This window comes from Microdochium trichocladiopsis (assembly GCF_020744255.1).
Source record: "Microdochium trichocladiopsis strain MPI-CAGE-CH-0230 chromosome Unknown B0I36scaffold_14, whole genome shotgun sequence".
In the NCBI taxonomy this organism is placed as follows: domain Eukaryota; kingdom Fungi; phylum Ascomycota; class Sordariomycetes; order Xylariales; family Microdochiaceae; genus Microdochium; species Microdochium trichocladiopsis.
This window is the reverse complement of record NW_025763557.1, coordinates 322,856-336,830: the sequence shown is the minus strand read 5'-3', so window position 1 is coordinate 336,830 and position 13,975 is coordinate 322,856. Positions and strand designations below refer to the sequence as shown.

The window sequence follows — 13,975 nt, the reverse complement described above, 5'->3', positions numbered from 1 at the left end:
CTTCATAGTCATTCTCGATCAAGGCAGTTCTTCTTCGTCAACAACAAATCGAGTTCGTCGGTGTTCTTTTGTGACCTATTTATGCTGTGACTCGACTTGGTATGAGGTGCAGCTCGAAACGCCCAGGTTGCCTTCCCTGGCGAACAGCGTGCACAAAGACGCCTATTCTGACTCGCCACGTAGGTACTTCCACTTCTTCAAGGTATAGTTCGTTCAGAACACAAGGCATTCAGCGAGAATCGCGCTCTGACGCCAAGAAGTTCTTGATTGGGAGACCATAACCTTGTGAAGGGGACTCTGAACAAACGGCAATGCTAGTAAGAAAGACTGAAAGATGTTGTGAATATTGGCGGTTGGCTTATAGTTTTATAAACGTGGTTGTATCTCACGGGTTCCCTAATTCTCACCAAGCTTCAGCAAGCAACAACTCAAGGGCAATACTTTCGTCGACATTCCCTCAACAGCCAGAAAGACTTCCATGCGCCGTCAGACCTCGGTAGTCTACTACCAAGACATAAAGTAGGTTGACAATAACGCAGTGCCAAACATTGAAAACACCGTGACGAATGAGCTCAATCCCATAGTGGCCATACCGCTAATGCCATGCCCGCTCGTGCAACCACCGGCTAAACGAGCCCCAAAGACGAGCACAAATCCGCCAACCACCGTCGTCAGCAACGACGGCTCAGTGCCAGCCATTGCAGTAGCAGTCATGGCGATGCGCGCTGCCGGAAACATGCGCAAGGCGAGCCAAGACCCTGCCATCAACCCACAAGCAAAGACCAGGCTGTTTGGCAGCGCTAGTAGTGTTCTCTTCTCCTGACCCTTCTCCGTTCTGTATAGGTTCCACAGCATGCTGCCGCAGTCTGGGTATACGCTGCTTACGCCCACAGAACTTCGGCTCAAAGTGACGGACGCCAGTTGCCCGGAGCCGATGAGCATGCCGCTGGCGACGGGGTGCATCGCGGCACTGTGCCCGTGCAACTTGAGCGCGAGTATCGAAGCGAGGGCAGCCGCGATGGCCAATTCGTACCAAAGAATCACCCCTGACACAGACCAGCCCGTTGTTGTCATTACGGTTGCAGGTGGTGAATCTTCCGCCTGAATCTGTGGTGCCGTTACCACGGAAGGTCCCCATCGCGCCCACACAGCGCCCGCAAGAAAAGCACTTGCCGCCAGGACTCTGCCTTTTCCTGAGCCAGCTACTGCTTGTACAAGGACTGTGCCAGGGCAAGCACCTGTCATGCTCATTCCCAACCCAATCATTGCGCCCCCAATAATATTACCATCGTACTTGAAGCTGCCAAGCCAGCCAAGCGCTTTTGGTGGTCTCGCTGAAATGTTCTTTTTGGGGTCTGTCGTTGCGTAGTTGTGTGTCGCGATGATGAGGGTGCTCGCCGCGGAGGCAGTCAGGAATGTTGCTAGCATGTGAAAGTCGTGGAGAGCGAACTGGTCTTTCATGATTCGCGGGCTCGCAACGCCTGATAGAGTCAGCCCGCTGCCGAAGACGGCGCCGGATAAAAGGGTTGCTGCTGTGGGGTGTAACATGATTGCCCCTAGTGGACTAAAAGCGAAGCGATCTCTCAATAATGTTAAAAGTGCAGATGATGATGATCCAGGCGATTATGCAGCGCGAATCCGGAGTGGCAGGCGATTTGAGGATGATGATAGGTGCAGCCATGGCCAAGACCGTGTGTGGTCGTGCAGTTTTATAGGAGCCAGGCACTCTACGACCATGTGCACGGGCTCCTCCGATTGGCATATGAGTCACTGGCTGCCTCGACATGCCGCTTCTTCGCTATCAATCGCCGGGAATGGGTGGGTTTCCGGACCTGGTCGCGAGTGCCGAAGTCGCCGATTCACCGAAGTGGGTCCCCGGAGTCCGGCGCCGCCCAGTGCGGTACGAAGGTATCAGCTCTGTCAAATGCGCCGTTGAGGGCTGTCAGTGTTAGTCAACGCTATGACCGATGTCAGAGCCCCTTCAGCACGAGTTTCTGCCTTGCGTGCGACGGATGTCGCTGTCTGCTTCATTCGTCGCCCGGCTTAGCCCGGATGGTGCCGGCAACGGCCCCTCTTCTGTTTGCCTCCGACGCTAGTTCTTTCTGAGGTTGAGTCATAACATGTTGCTCACATTTCTCTGGCAAACTAAGGTGGACGCTGGTCCGTCCACTGACGTCTGATTCCGAAGGGACAGGGTGCAATGATTCGTGGTGGCGAGACTCATGGCATAACGATGTCGAAGTCCGGCGAGTCTGGCAGCATGTCGACATCCCCAAGTAGATCCCGAAGCCACTGATCGTCTAAGGGCGGTGTAAGTTGCTCGAGGCTGCCAGTACTAGTTGTGTCTCTGTCCTGAGAAGTGCCGATAACATCTCTGGCGAACTGCGCAATCTGACCTCGGATCACAACCGCAACGGGCCAGATCTGTCCGAGTGATCTGAGAGCGCTCAGCTCCAGGTTGAGGTTCTCCTCCAGGATTGGTGGTCTTTCATCTCTTGCGTCAAGTGAGTACGCTGCAAGCAGAACGGCAGACGAGAAAGCCAGGGCGCAGGAGAAACATGGCGACAAAGTGGCGAGGTTGCCCCCGTGGACTGTCAAGAGTCGCGCAATTGCGTTTGCCGACTTGATTGCCGCAACCTGGTGTGATTTGGGCGACACAGTGGCCGCCTGGCCGAGATGGTTGCCACAGACTGTCCGAAAGTCACCTGCGTACGCAAGCGGTGAAAGTGGCAGATGGACGCAGATGCTGGCAAGATGGATAATCATGAGAGCGCAGCTCATCACCTCGTCGACCTCGCCGTCCGCCTTGAGTGCCTCACGCTTATCGTCTGGAAGTGACAAGAGGAAACTTGCAACAGCTGCTTCAGCAGCCTGTGACCCTGCTGAAGAGCTGTCGTTTTGCTGTTAATAGGGGTGTCCAGTACCATTGACAGAATTCGCATAGCCTCGACCTTGTATGCAAAAGAGGAACAAGCCGCAGCTTCCTCGGCTCGGAAGCGCCGCCTCATGTCACGAACATCCATGTGAGGTGTGGACGACGGCGTTGATGCGTTGTAGGCGTTGCAGTCGCCCGGTAGCTCTCTGCGTTCTGGCTGACTTAGTCGGGTATGAGTGCCGCTGACGAGCGAAATGAGGCCCGTCACCGTGTACAGCTCCCACCAGGTCCTTCGCCAGCTCTCACGGAGTAACGGGTCATGATCCTGGCCATAAGTGTCGGAGTCGAGGCCAATCTCATAGGCAGTACTGATGGCAGCGTTGAGCGCCTGGGCTCCTTGCTCTCGCTCGAAACGGGCATACGCTGCGAGAGTTAGCAAAACGAGTGTCTGGACCTTGTAGGCGTCCTGGGGAACACCTGGCGCAAAGATGGCGTTGCTCGCATCACTGAATCGCTGCTTCTCGGTGGCGCTCATAGTCGCATGGTGGCTGGCGACGAAGCACATCGCGTGCTTGAGATGCCGTGGGAAGACGCCCTCGTCCTGGTTGTATCTGGCCTGCGGAAGGAGGAACGGATGAGCAGGGTGGATCATGCGGTAGTACAGCCCGATCAGCTTGCGCTCCTCGGTCGACGCTGTATCCCTGTTGCTGGCGACCGCTGGCTGTTGCGGTCTGGCTGCCTGCGGCATCATGGCGCCAGGGACCGCCAGGGCTTGTCCCCTGAGATCGAGCTGGCCCGAGAGGTCAAAGCCTACTGGGAACGGAGACTGTGCTGTGACAGTGGGCGTCATCGTTGCTGCGGCGGGTCGTGTTGGGGCAGCACGACGCCCTCGTCGCGACTCGACGTATGTGCAGATGAGGCCCCCCTCCCGACATCGCTGGCACACTGGCGACTGGCCGCCGCATTTCAGGTGTTTCTCCCGGCATGCCAGGCAGGCTTTGGTGGCGGGGCTGGGCCTTGATCTGTCGTTCATCGCGGGCTGGCTCCCGCTGTCAAAAGTATCACATTGGTGGTGATGGTGTAGAAGTGAAAGTCAAAGTGACGAGGCAGGTGCTTCTCCAGAGCTAGCGCGAGGCATTGGTGCCTCAGGGAGCAATCGCCCAAGAGGTGGAGCCCCACATTCGGCACTTGGTAGAGAAGGAAGGGGCACAGATTTGCGAAGTGCTCGTGCCTGCCATCGGCACGCTCAGAACATGAAGAGTAGACCTCGAGTGCTCTAAAGACAATCTTCACGATCAGGGAAAACACGATGTGCTTCCATCAAGTCCCTCATTGGGAAGTCTCAGGGTCTCCAAATCGCGAGCAGACCCCTGCCTGCAAGCAGGACTCCATTTTCCCCATGCAGGACCAAAGGGCGATCTAGACGACTTTGTACCGGAGAGCTTCCGTATGAATGCCCCGGTCGGTAGTAGCGGAGGGCCGGTCTCGAGTGACGTCGGCGGCAGTGCTGAGGCTAGAGGCAGTGTTCAGCCTCGCAGTCCTTCGCCTCGCAGCCCGTCGCCGGCGATCGCTATGTATTGCCCTGCGATCAGCTCTTCAAACCAATTCCTGATCCTTCTCAGTGCTTGCCGGCCCCCGGTTTGGGTTGACTTCAGGGCTTCGTCAACCCATCCATTTGTACAATCGCCCCCAAAGTCTACCAGCCATAGGTTCTCGTCGTTATCGGCAAGGACATTTCGCGGCGAGGGCTACAGCAACGAGCCAGCTGATGGCACTCAACCTGGGAAAGAAGGGAACGACGACCGATGACGGCAATGGCGTCAAGAAGGCAGAAGCACAGAAGTCAGCTGAAAAAGGTCGGAATCGAGTTCATCCAGGAAATCAGACGCACCGGCGCGAAGGCGAACGCAGGCTACGCACATGCCACGACTATGCCAAATGCCGAGAAATATGACTGCTTCTGTGACCTGCCACTTGAGCGACACAGTCACCCTCCGTAATACTGCAAACGCGCATGGGTGGCGATTAAGGGCATCCCTACTCAATTAGAGGAGGCACAGGTCACAAGCAAAGCGTCGCGGCGACCAAAGAAGCATTGAAGGACCCTCGCTGGGACGACCTCCAGAGCAGCATCAGGGATATGAAAGCCAAGAAACCGCCACAGAAGAAGGCCGAGGAAAACAACGACAAGAAGAAGAACACGAGTTGGGTCTCCGAGACAGCGTTCTATGCGTTCAGACCATGTGACGAGGACGGATCAGAAGCTGACCCTCCACTCGTTCAACCCTACGCGACGACGGTGATCGCGAGCCCTGTGCGAGCCAGTAAATCGCGAACGACAAATCCCTTGCCGCTCTGGGGTCACACAGAACAGCGGCGGAGAATCGCGTGGTCCTCGCAGGCGCATCCAGCTTTGACATCAAGGGATTCTGCGATATCCACCTCCAAGATGTTATCCATGATGAAAGAGGAAGGCGCATCCGCCCCTTGATACTCAAGAACGTCGCATACGTCGCAGATTTTCATACAAACCTCGTGTCAGAGGCAAAACTCAAGCAGGGAGGAGTCTCGACTTGTGCTGTTGATGACTCCATTCGAGTCGGAACGTCGATTGAAGATAGTCAGGTGGTTGGAAACTTCATGAGGAAGGACAGCCTCTGGGTACTCCAATACAAGCCTGTTGCTCGCTACGTGCTGTTGCCCGAATCCCGTGCGTTTGTGTTCTCTGCGTTCCAAACAGGAGATGCCCAACCTCGCCAGAAGGCTCGTAGAATCTCGAGTGACCCTCGCCCGCCCAGAGCCGACTCTGCAGAGATCTGACACCGCCGGGCGGGCCACCTTGGAGCAGATGCTCTTGAACATCTCATCGGGTAAGCCCGGGGAGTCAAGATCAAGGGGTTACCCAAGGTAAACTATGACACCTGCTCATTGGCGAAGGCCAAGTAGGTGATATCAAGGATGCCATCACACACCAAGTCAAACACAGGGTCCTGAATACATATTGACTTGGCATCGATGCCGACATCAAAAATGACGGTCACGTGCTTCGCGCTCGTAATCAAGGATGAGTACAGCGGGTACTTGTTTCGCTTCACCCTTCAATCGACGGTTGCCTCACTCGACACGTTTGTCGAGTTTGAGGTCATGATCAAGAGGCAATATGGACTGTCGATTTGCCGCGTCCGTTTGGACTAAGAGGGCTCTTTGGTGAAGGAGAGCTTCCACTGGAATCTCACCAGGCTCGAGGCCTATTGTCTGGATGAAGGAATCGTCCTAGAGACGACACAAACAACAACGAGGGAGCCTAATGGAGCGACTGAACGATCAATCGGGGTGCTCACGACGATGTCTGAGGACCTCTGGCCAGAAGTCATGGGTGCCGCAGCATACCTACACAATCGATCGCCGCAGCAGAGTCGCAATGGGGAGCCGCCACAGCGGATTCTCGACGACTGGCTGAAGGGCAATGACCGCTGGTATGTTCCAAGGAACGCGGCATCACCAGACGTTAATACAAGGCCAGACTGGAGCGGGATTTACGCATATGGCTGCAAAGCCTACGCACTCAATCCCAAGGCCAAGGCCGGCGGAACAGCCTTCAAGCTGGGCTCCCGGGCTCGCATCGGATACCTCGCCGGCTACAAGGCGTCTTACATCTGCAGGATATGGATTCCGTCCCAAAACGACGTCATCACGACAAGGGAAAATCACCTTCGACGAGAGCACGGTGTATGACCCGGAACGGGACCAAGAGCCCCTCACGGATCGGATCCCGGAGCAGATAATCGACACCATCAAAATGCTGGACTTTCCAATGGAGGAGCAGGTCACTGAAGAAATGGCGAACATCCTGGGGTACAACGAGCAATTGGCCTTCGACAGCAACCTCAGACTCCTCACCCCTGAACCTACGCCAGAGCCTGACCAGCACCGAGTAGCCTCGAGAGACGTCTTGAGCCCTACCTCGACTGGTACAGGGACAGTCAAAATATCTGACTACAGCGGAAGAGATGATGAGCGAGATAAGGTGACAGGCCCGACTCCGCCGGCCTGCGCGCAACCACCTCTCACAGCCAGAACAAATAATCGACAGCAACATCATCGGCAACCTATCAGACCACGACAACCTGCTGAATGGCCGCGCCACTGTCGAGGTCCCGGTACACAGCAACGACAGAATCGACGACTGCATAATAGCAGTGGCACCAGAACACCCACCAACCCAAGGTGTGATTGTCCCAGTGGAACAACCACCCCAGAAAACAGCCATGAAGTGACCGACGGGGTGCCTCACATCAGCAGCGAACTATCAGACGGAAAGTTCGCCCATGATTTTGCACCCCCAAACCTCACGGGGCGACTGGAATCAGACGCGAACTATCATTGCGAAAGTCCCGACGGATATGGCGACGCCCTCACGAAAAAGCGCCCGACAAGCCCAGCGCTTAGCGAAGAGGATTGAAGCTGACCGACGGCAAGCAGAGAGGACGGCACTAGAACAAGGGCGCCCACGCACTTCGTGGTGAAAGACATTCCGACGGCAGAAGAGGAGGACCAGCCTACCGACAATTTGCAGCTGGAAACCTGCTTCTCCGTCATCAAAGCTGCCATGACGACAGCGACTGATCGCGTCCATTCAGAGCACGCCAAACGACCACCCAGCAATTACCGAGAGGCTCTCAACCACCCAATGAAGGGCCTGTTCCTTGAAGCGATCAGACGAGAGCGACGAGAGGTCCGTGACCTACTCGCAAGGGGAACATGGCGACTCATTGACCGAAGCCGAGTTGGTAGAAGGCAGGTTTTGCCCCTGAAATGGGTGTCCATCTACAAACTGGACAAAGACGGCTACATCACGAGGTGCAAGGCACGCATTAGCGTGCGAGAAGACATTGAGAAGGATCTCAGGAACGAAACATACGCAGCCACGCTGGCGGCGAAGTCATTCCGCATCATGATGGCAATTGCCACGAGAGACGACCTGGATGTCAGGCAGTACGACGTCACCAGCGCGTTCCTGGGCAGCCTCATAAACAAGGAAACAGGACCGGTTGTTGCCGACTGCCAGACGGGTACGTCGATCTGGGGTTTCTCAGGGACGGAGAGGATCCCACAATGGTTGCAGACCTGCAGAAGGCCCTGTATGGACTCGGGGACTCGCTCCTATTATGGTACAAAGAGATCTCATCGTCTCGTACTCAAGATCTTCACCAGCGTACAACTCGATCTCGACGCACAGCCTTGACGTCTTCGTTGGGCAGATTCATGGAGTCGTAGTGGACGATTTTGCCTTGTTTCACGTTTATTTCGCGAAGCGTGGAGTGGTTGTTGTTAAGTGAAGACAGAAGCAGCAGATGTAATCCCGTCCCTCTTCCCTCGTTCATTGTTGCAGCTGCTTCGCGGGCCCTCCAACGGTTTGGCCAAGGATCTGCCTTCCGTTCCGTGAATTGGGACCGACAAACCGACGCGGACATTGGGCAACTTGTCGGCGAGATGCATCGACAAGAACACCAGTTCGTAATTGACCGCGTGTCGTTATCGGCTGACAGACCAAACCTCGAAATGGAAGTCATCAAGCATGACTCTGCCGGAATCAGAGACCTGGCGTGGCAGTCCTTGCAACCGAGTGACCTCCTCTGGGAGGATTTTGACTCCATCTCTCCGCTCGTTGGGAAGCCAAGCCGCGCAGGAGCGGCATTGGGCATGGGACGGAGTGGAACCTCTTCAGGGGTTGACAGAAGGAGCTGGCGCCACAAGAGGTCTCCAGAGCCCCGCGCACGCGTTGCAGCAGTCTCTGATCCTCGACCGGCACGGCATATCTAGGCACAACCACCGGCACACCGCAAGGCTGCGTTGTGCATGTCCCCCGCCTTGCGGCATCGCCATCGACCAGAACTGCGCCTGCTTATGGAAAGGCGAAGTGCTGGCTAATTGGTTTAAGTGAAGTGGTCCTATCTATTGTCTTTTTATGACCAGCAAGAAGTATTGTTAGCAATGAGAAAGTTCAGACCAGTCCACTAGGTGCCACCCCAAGTGAATTGCTGCGGGTCTCGTCATTGTCGTCCGCCGTGGTCCACGACATGTCTTCATTCGTCCAGCCAGTCACCCAGTCGTCCATCCCACGCACAGCAGCGCCAGCGCGCCTTCGAACTCAAGGTTTTCTACCTGGACAGTCCATCCATACTACTGGGCTTGGTATAGTTCCGCTGGGCGCCCGTCAATTCCGGGGGATTTGCCCAGTTCCGAGCGTCTAAACATCCCGTATTTCTTGTTGAGTAATTGGGGCCTCGAGCTTTTGGCAGTGATCGCCTGAGATTGTGTTCTCAAAGCCTTGCAGCAGTTTCTTAGCGGCTCTTTGGTCGCCTGAGTTATTCGTAGAAGTTCGAGGCGGTTTTGCAGCATTTCCTCTTGAGGAGGATGTGAGCTGGCCGTTAATTTGTAGGAGTGGTGGGGTGTTAGCGAAGGTTTCGCTCCTAACCCGATTGTAAAACCACTTATTTGGCTTTTCCCCAAGAATAGAGTACTTGGCCTATGAGTTTAGGTATAGCTTTTATAGTTCCATCCGAGGAGGCAGGCTTCTTGTCGTTCCACAGCGGTGATTTGTCGCTCAAGAAAGGGATCTCAGGGGCGTGACAGATAAAGTGAGGAGCGTTCACTGGTCCGGACTGACGCGGCTCGGGGTTGGTAAGTCAGCTGATATCTGCGACTTACCAGCCCCAACAAAGTACCAGCTTCTACGGGCTCAACCGTGACAGCCGGGCCAGCTTGCGTGAAGACTAGCATGGAATCCTCAGAGCATGTGGATGTGTCTTCTGGTACTATTGTTCATTGTGGCAATTGATGGCGTGCAACACGAAAGTGCGTTCACTCTACCATACACAGTAACATCCCAAATACATTCCCGTAATCACTTTCAGGTCTATTGCCATCAAGGGTACCTCTGATACATTGGCTATCGCGTCTCACGGTACGGCTACCTTTGTGATCCTACATTTCAATGGTCTTGGACCTCTAACAGAGGGCCGCATGGACTCCGTTGTCAGTCCTGGCGTTGCCCCGCACCACTCCCATATGATCCAGGTGGTCATGCCGTTGCCCTTATTGTCGAGGGCAGCCACCTGCTCAAGAACAGCCCTGACTGGATTCCCCAGCTCTTTTTGCGAAGGATGGTAGCTTTCAAATGGTCAACATGCTTGACATGAACGTCTAACCATGAGCTTGTTTCTTTCCCCTGGGATGAAAACTGCTTGTTGGTAACGCCAACGAACGAGTTCCTCCTGCTGGCTATGGCGTCCAGCTCGATCCCAACATGCTTCAACAACATCCATTCCACTTGTCCTGCCTCGGACTACAACGTTCCATTTTGATCCCCAAACTCTGAAGGTAGCAGTGCTGGTATTCAGGACCCCACTTTCCCTCGTGATTCGATCCCATATTCAGCCCCGATGACCACAAGATGGCCTGGCCCAAGGACGTTAGCCAGGGCTGCAAAGACTGCCCCGAGATTCACATTCATGTGAACCGCCTCTGTACATCAATCAACTTTCTCACTTCATCTTCGACTGTTGCCCCGTGTCATGCACGACCTGTTCTTCGACCAATGCAGCATCGATGGCCTTGGCCACTTGTTGCACAGTCCAGGCTGCTGGTGGGTGAACGGCGTCACCTCTGTCGTCAACCTCCAAGTCAGGCGCGGCGACATTGAGGGGGAAGGGGGTGGAAAAGGCCAAAATGATATTGAACTGGTTCTCGGACATGGTTTCTGCTGGGATACTGCCGAGGTTAATACTGATCCGGAGCGCGGGGAAATATCAGCGCAGTGGAAAGCCACCCTCAACCTGAAACGTACCATCAACATTGACACTATGATCGCCGAGCGATGAGACGATATCTTCCGGCTCGAGCAACTGTTCGTCTATTTTCGACTTCATGTTCAGGCTCCAGTTTCGTGTAAATACCCCTTGTTCGTGGAGAACAGGGGCAGTCTGTTCCCGTGAGCCTCCAGACGGTACTACTTGTAGGCCGTACAAAATATCGGAATCAGTATTGGAAGTCGTCGTCCGAGAGAGGTCGACAAGCAAGTCACCGCTCGGTATTCTGCTGACTTTGAGGTTGCATAGCTCGCTATTGAGCGCCTCTCTGATCAGGGGCCATGCGAAATCGATTTGTGGCGAAGATATGCCAACAAGAGCTGGTGTATTTGAGCTGACGAGATAATCGAGAGCGGTCGCAAGACCGACCATTGACTGTAAGTCGGGCTCATCGCGAAAGTGTTCCTGGCCAGCTTCAAGCCAGCGGGCATAGGAAAACGATTCAGCCTGGTTGAATTTGAGGCTCTGTGCTGCCATGAAGTTGGCAAGACGAGTGGAGTTACTGGCGCTAAGCTTCTGGGCTCGGACGACCCCTTGCACCATATCGCTCAGCTCAGACGGCTCTAATCGCATCTCGCAGCAGTCGTGTTGACGTTGTCTTCTAATTTGGTCATGAAAGGCTTCGTAATCTGGATCCCTGAGCAACTCGTCTGCCACCCATTGGGGTATTTTCTGGTCGCTTCTCATATGACGCAGTATTTGTCCTACCATCCGCGGCTTCTTTGATTGATGAGCTTGCGCCAGGAGGACACCGTGTGCTGATTCGAGCCTTTCGACAACAAGTTCCAGAAAATCCTCGTTTGTATGGTGGATGATGCTGTAGCAGAGTTTGTCAATGACTTGTTCGGGCAGCCACCATCCAAGTTGGTCCATAGCTGCGTTGAAGCAGTCGTGTGCACAAAAGTTGGCTGCAGCTACAATGATGCGGTCGAGGGAGGTGGATTCTACCTGTTTAAGGTAGTGTTTGGCTTCGTCAATCTTCCATTCCGCAGCAGTGCTACAGCCATAGCTTCTTTCCATTCAACATCGGATTGGTGGGGATACCGCCGTAGAGATATCAAAAACCCGTCCGGATCGCCATCGAGGATCTTGTATTCGAACCACAGGCCGGGATACACGTCTAGGGTAATCTGGTCGATCGACGTCGCGATGTTGCCAGGGCTGCGACATAAAATTTTCTGCTCCTCAAAGTAGAGGGCTGCATAGGAGCCTGACGTCCGATGCTTGACCATAGTGCCATAGAGTCTCTTGCTGACTTCTTCCGCGCAACCGCGCAGGCGCGCGCACACCCGCGCTACATTGTACGATAGCCAAGAAATGAGACTATTCCCTGTAGCATTTCTGCAGGTATGCGCAAGAGCGGCGGCGGTTTGTCCTCACTCATTGTGTCGTGGCTGGGTGAAATCTGTTGAGGTGTGCAGCGACTGAAATGGTTTCCAGCCGTCAGGACGAGCAGGCTGTCGATCTAAATTCTGGGAGGGGCTGCTGAACTTGCCAGCTGCATCTTGCGGGGTTGATGTCGGCTCACCTGCGCGTAACAATTCGGATTGTCTGTACTTCAACGACCTTCTGTCGCATACTTACTCGTAGAGCAGGCCGAGCAGTCCATCCTGGATCCTGCATATTGGGCCTGGTCTTTCTAGCCGTAACAGCGTTGGCCATGAGTCATCCAAGGACAGCTGCTCATAATGCCCGCTCAGGCTGACCGCTGGTTCAGGGCAAATCGCCCAGCAGCCAAGGCATTTCGCAGTGGGCTGTGCAAGATTGTCGCATTCTCATTCGGCACGGCTATTTCAGGGCAGGACACTGTGCCGCATTTGTTACGCAATAAAACTCCTTGACATGGTACTCCATTCTGCCGGGGTGAAGTGCGCTCGAGGACAGAAAATCCCGGACAGACTCTTCGTTTCTACCGGGGAGGAGTGGGAACGCACAGCTAATTGTCAGGGTGAGGGAAGAAAGTGGTGGAGCAGGTGTTCCTGCTCCAGGAGATGTACTTAGGCTCTAGCTGCACACACCCTCCCCTGTCGTTTGGTGCCCTGCCATCTATCTGCCAGACAGTGCAAGACGCCGCACGTTCAGCGCCACGTGCGTGGCGGCTGTATCTGCTTAGCCGTGCAGCTCCTCCATTAGGCGCATCGACTGAGGCCTGAAAGTCACTGTTTACAGGTGCACCCGCTACTGTTCACTCAGCACTGGAGTGCTTTGTCGCGCACGAATCAAGAAGGTCCGCATAAACGATCCTCCTACATGCATTCATCTTTGTTTCCGACAAAATCTGGCGACCCTATGACCGCTCGGGTGTGCACTCACTTTAAGTGTTTCCAGAACAAGCTCTTTCGTTCCGAGGGGTGTATCCCGATCGAAATCAAAGCCAGAGAGGACATTGCGGACGACCAGGGTCCTAGGAGAGGAAGCGGGCGAGCGGTTGGGACAAAGACTAGCGTAGCCTAGGCACGTACGGAGGTGCCTTGCAAAAGTCTTCGCCTAGCGCGCCTTTGTCTACCAGCTGACAGGAGCTTTGGTCAAGTAGAGGCACAGTACCTCTCTATCAGTTCCAAACTTTATACCCCCTGGAAAGCTCACCAAAAACCCTAAAAAGCAAGTTCGTTGCTAGGGCCAGATCGAAGCGACTTTGGAGCAACTCTGGCACTCAGCTGGCAGCCAAGACGGCACGGTCGCGCTAGGCGAAGACTTTTGCAAGGCACCTCCGTACCTAAGCGCCTATTTTAAGTAAGTAAACGTGCGCTAGGTTAGGCAGCGCGCGGGCACCCAAGTACCCTGTAACTGTATTTTCCAATGGGTGCAGGGTGCTCAGTGGGTACCTGAGGCCCGCCCCACTCTTACCAGCTCCCAGCCGGATTCGTCCGCCCAGCCACGACTGCATAAATCGCAATCGTGCATAAAATCCCTCCGTTATGCCCCAGCAGCGTAACGGTCTGTCAAAGTAACGTTCGAGTAGGTAACGGAAGCCCAACTCAAACTGTACAATGACTGATGACAAATCCCTGCTGTCGCTCGCACAAAACGCAATGCCCCCTCCCTGATCTTGCTCCAACGGCAGACCCATGAATGCTCGCTTTTTTGGGCACTTTTTGTGCGGGCATGAATTGTTCAGATGTTTGCTGAACACAATTAGCCCTACCTCAAAGAGAGGCCGACGAGAAAGCTTGATTGAGATATTGCTAATGGTGAGCCAAGCCAAAGAATGCATCCATAGCATGGGCAT

The 13,975-nt window shown here is 54.7% G+C and overlaps 6 protein-coding genes across 6 annotated transcripts; 3 read left to right on the top strand and 3 right to left on the bottom strand.

Moving 5' to 3' along the window:
* Nucleotides 1-294: 294 nt before the first annotated feature.
* B0I36DRAFT_339524 (uncharacterized protein) lies at nucleotides 295-1,748 on the bottom strand. Its single transcript, XM_046155887.1, has one exon. The coding sequence runs from the start codon at nucleotides 1,546-1,548 to the stop codon at nucleotides 505-507; it is 1,044 nt and encodes a 347-aa protein (XP_046004783.1). The 5' UTR covers nucleotides 1,549-1,748; the 3' UTR covers nucleotides 295-504.
* A 1,019-nt stretch (nucleotides 1,749-2,767) lies between these two features.
* Nucleotides 2,768-3,550, bottom strand: B0I36DRAFT_339522 (uncharacterized protein). The gene has a single exon (XM_046155886.1). The coding sequence runs from the start codon at nucleotides 3,525-3,527 to the stop codon at nucleotides 2,781-2,783; it is 747 nt and encodes a 248-aa protein (XP_046004782.1). The 5' UTR covers nucleotides 3,528-3,550; the 3' UTR covers nucleotides 2,768-2,780.
* Nucleotides 3,551-4,643: 1,093 nt separating this feature from the next.
* Nucleotides 4,644-5,695, top strand: B0I36DRAFT_355917 (uncharacterized protein; the record flags this gene model as incomplete). Its single annotated transcript, XM_046157498.1, has 3 exons — nucleotides 4,644-4,717; nucleotides 4,925-5,199; nucleotides 5,277-5,695. The coding sequence occupies 3 exons, from the start codon at nucleotides 4,644-4,646 to the stop codon at nucleotides 5,693-5,695; spliced, it is 768 nt and encodes a 255-aa protein (XP_046004781.1).
* Nucleotides 5,696-6,674: 979 nt separating this feature from the next.
* B0I36DRAFT_398941 (uncharacterized protein) lies at nucleotides 6,675-7,337 on the top strand (the record flags this gene model as incomplete). The annotated part of the gene is made up of 1 exon (XM_046161629.1): nucleotides 6,675-7,337. One exon carries the CDS (start codon nucleotides 6,675-6,677, stop codon nucleotides 7,335-7,337), a length of 663 nt encoding a protein of 220 aa, XP_046004780.1.
* A 635-nt stretch (nucleotides 7,338-7,972) lies between these two features.
* B0I36DRAFT_339521 (uncharacterized protein) lies at nucleotides 7,973-8,591 on the top strand (the record flags this gene model as incomplete). The annotated part of the gene is made up of 3 exons (XM_046155885.1): nucleotides 7,973-8,090; nucleotides 8,147-8,511; nucleotides 8,564-8,591. Coding segments are annotated over 2 exons (186 nt in total), but the record flags the coding sequence as incomplete, so codon positions are not given.
* Nucleotides 8,592-10,235: 1,644 nt separating this feature from the next.
* On the bottom strand, nucleotides 10,236-12,014 carry B0I36DRAFT_51649 (uncharacterized protein). The gene is made up of 2 exons (XM_046162983.1): nucleotides 10,725-12,014; nucleotides 10,236-10,637 (listed from the first exon to the last, which is right to left on the bottom strand). The coding sequence occupies exons 1-2, from the start codon at nucleotides 11,764-11,766 to the stop codon at nucleotides 10,423-10,425; spliced, it is 1,257 nt and encodes a 418-aa protein (XP_046004778.1). The 5' UTR covers nucleotides 11,767-12,014; the 3' UTR covers nucleotides 10,236-10,422.
* Between the last annotated feature and the right edge of the window lie 1,961 nt (nucleotides 12,015-13,975).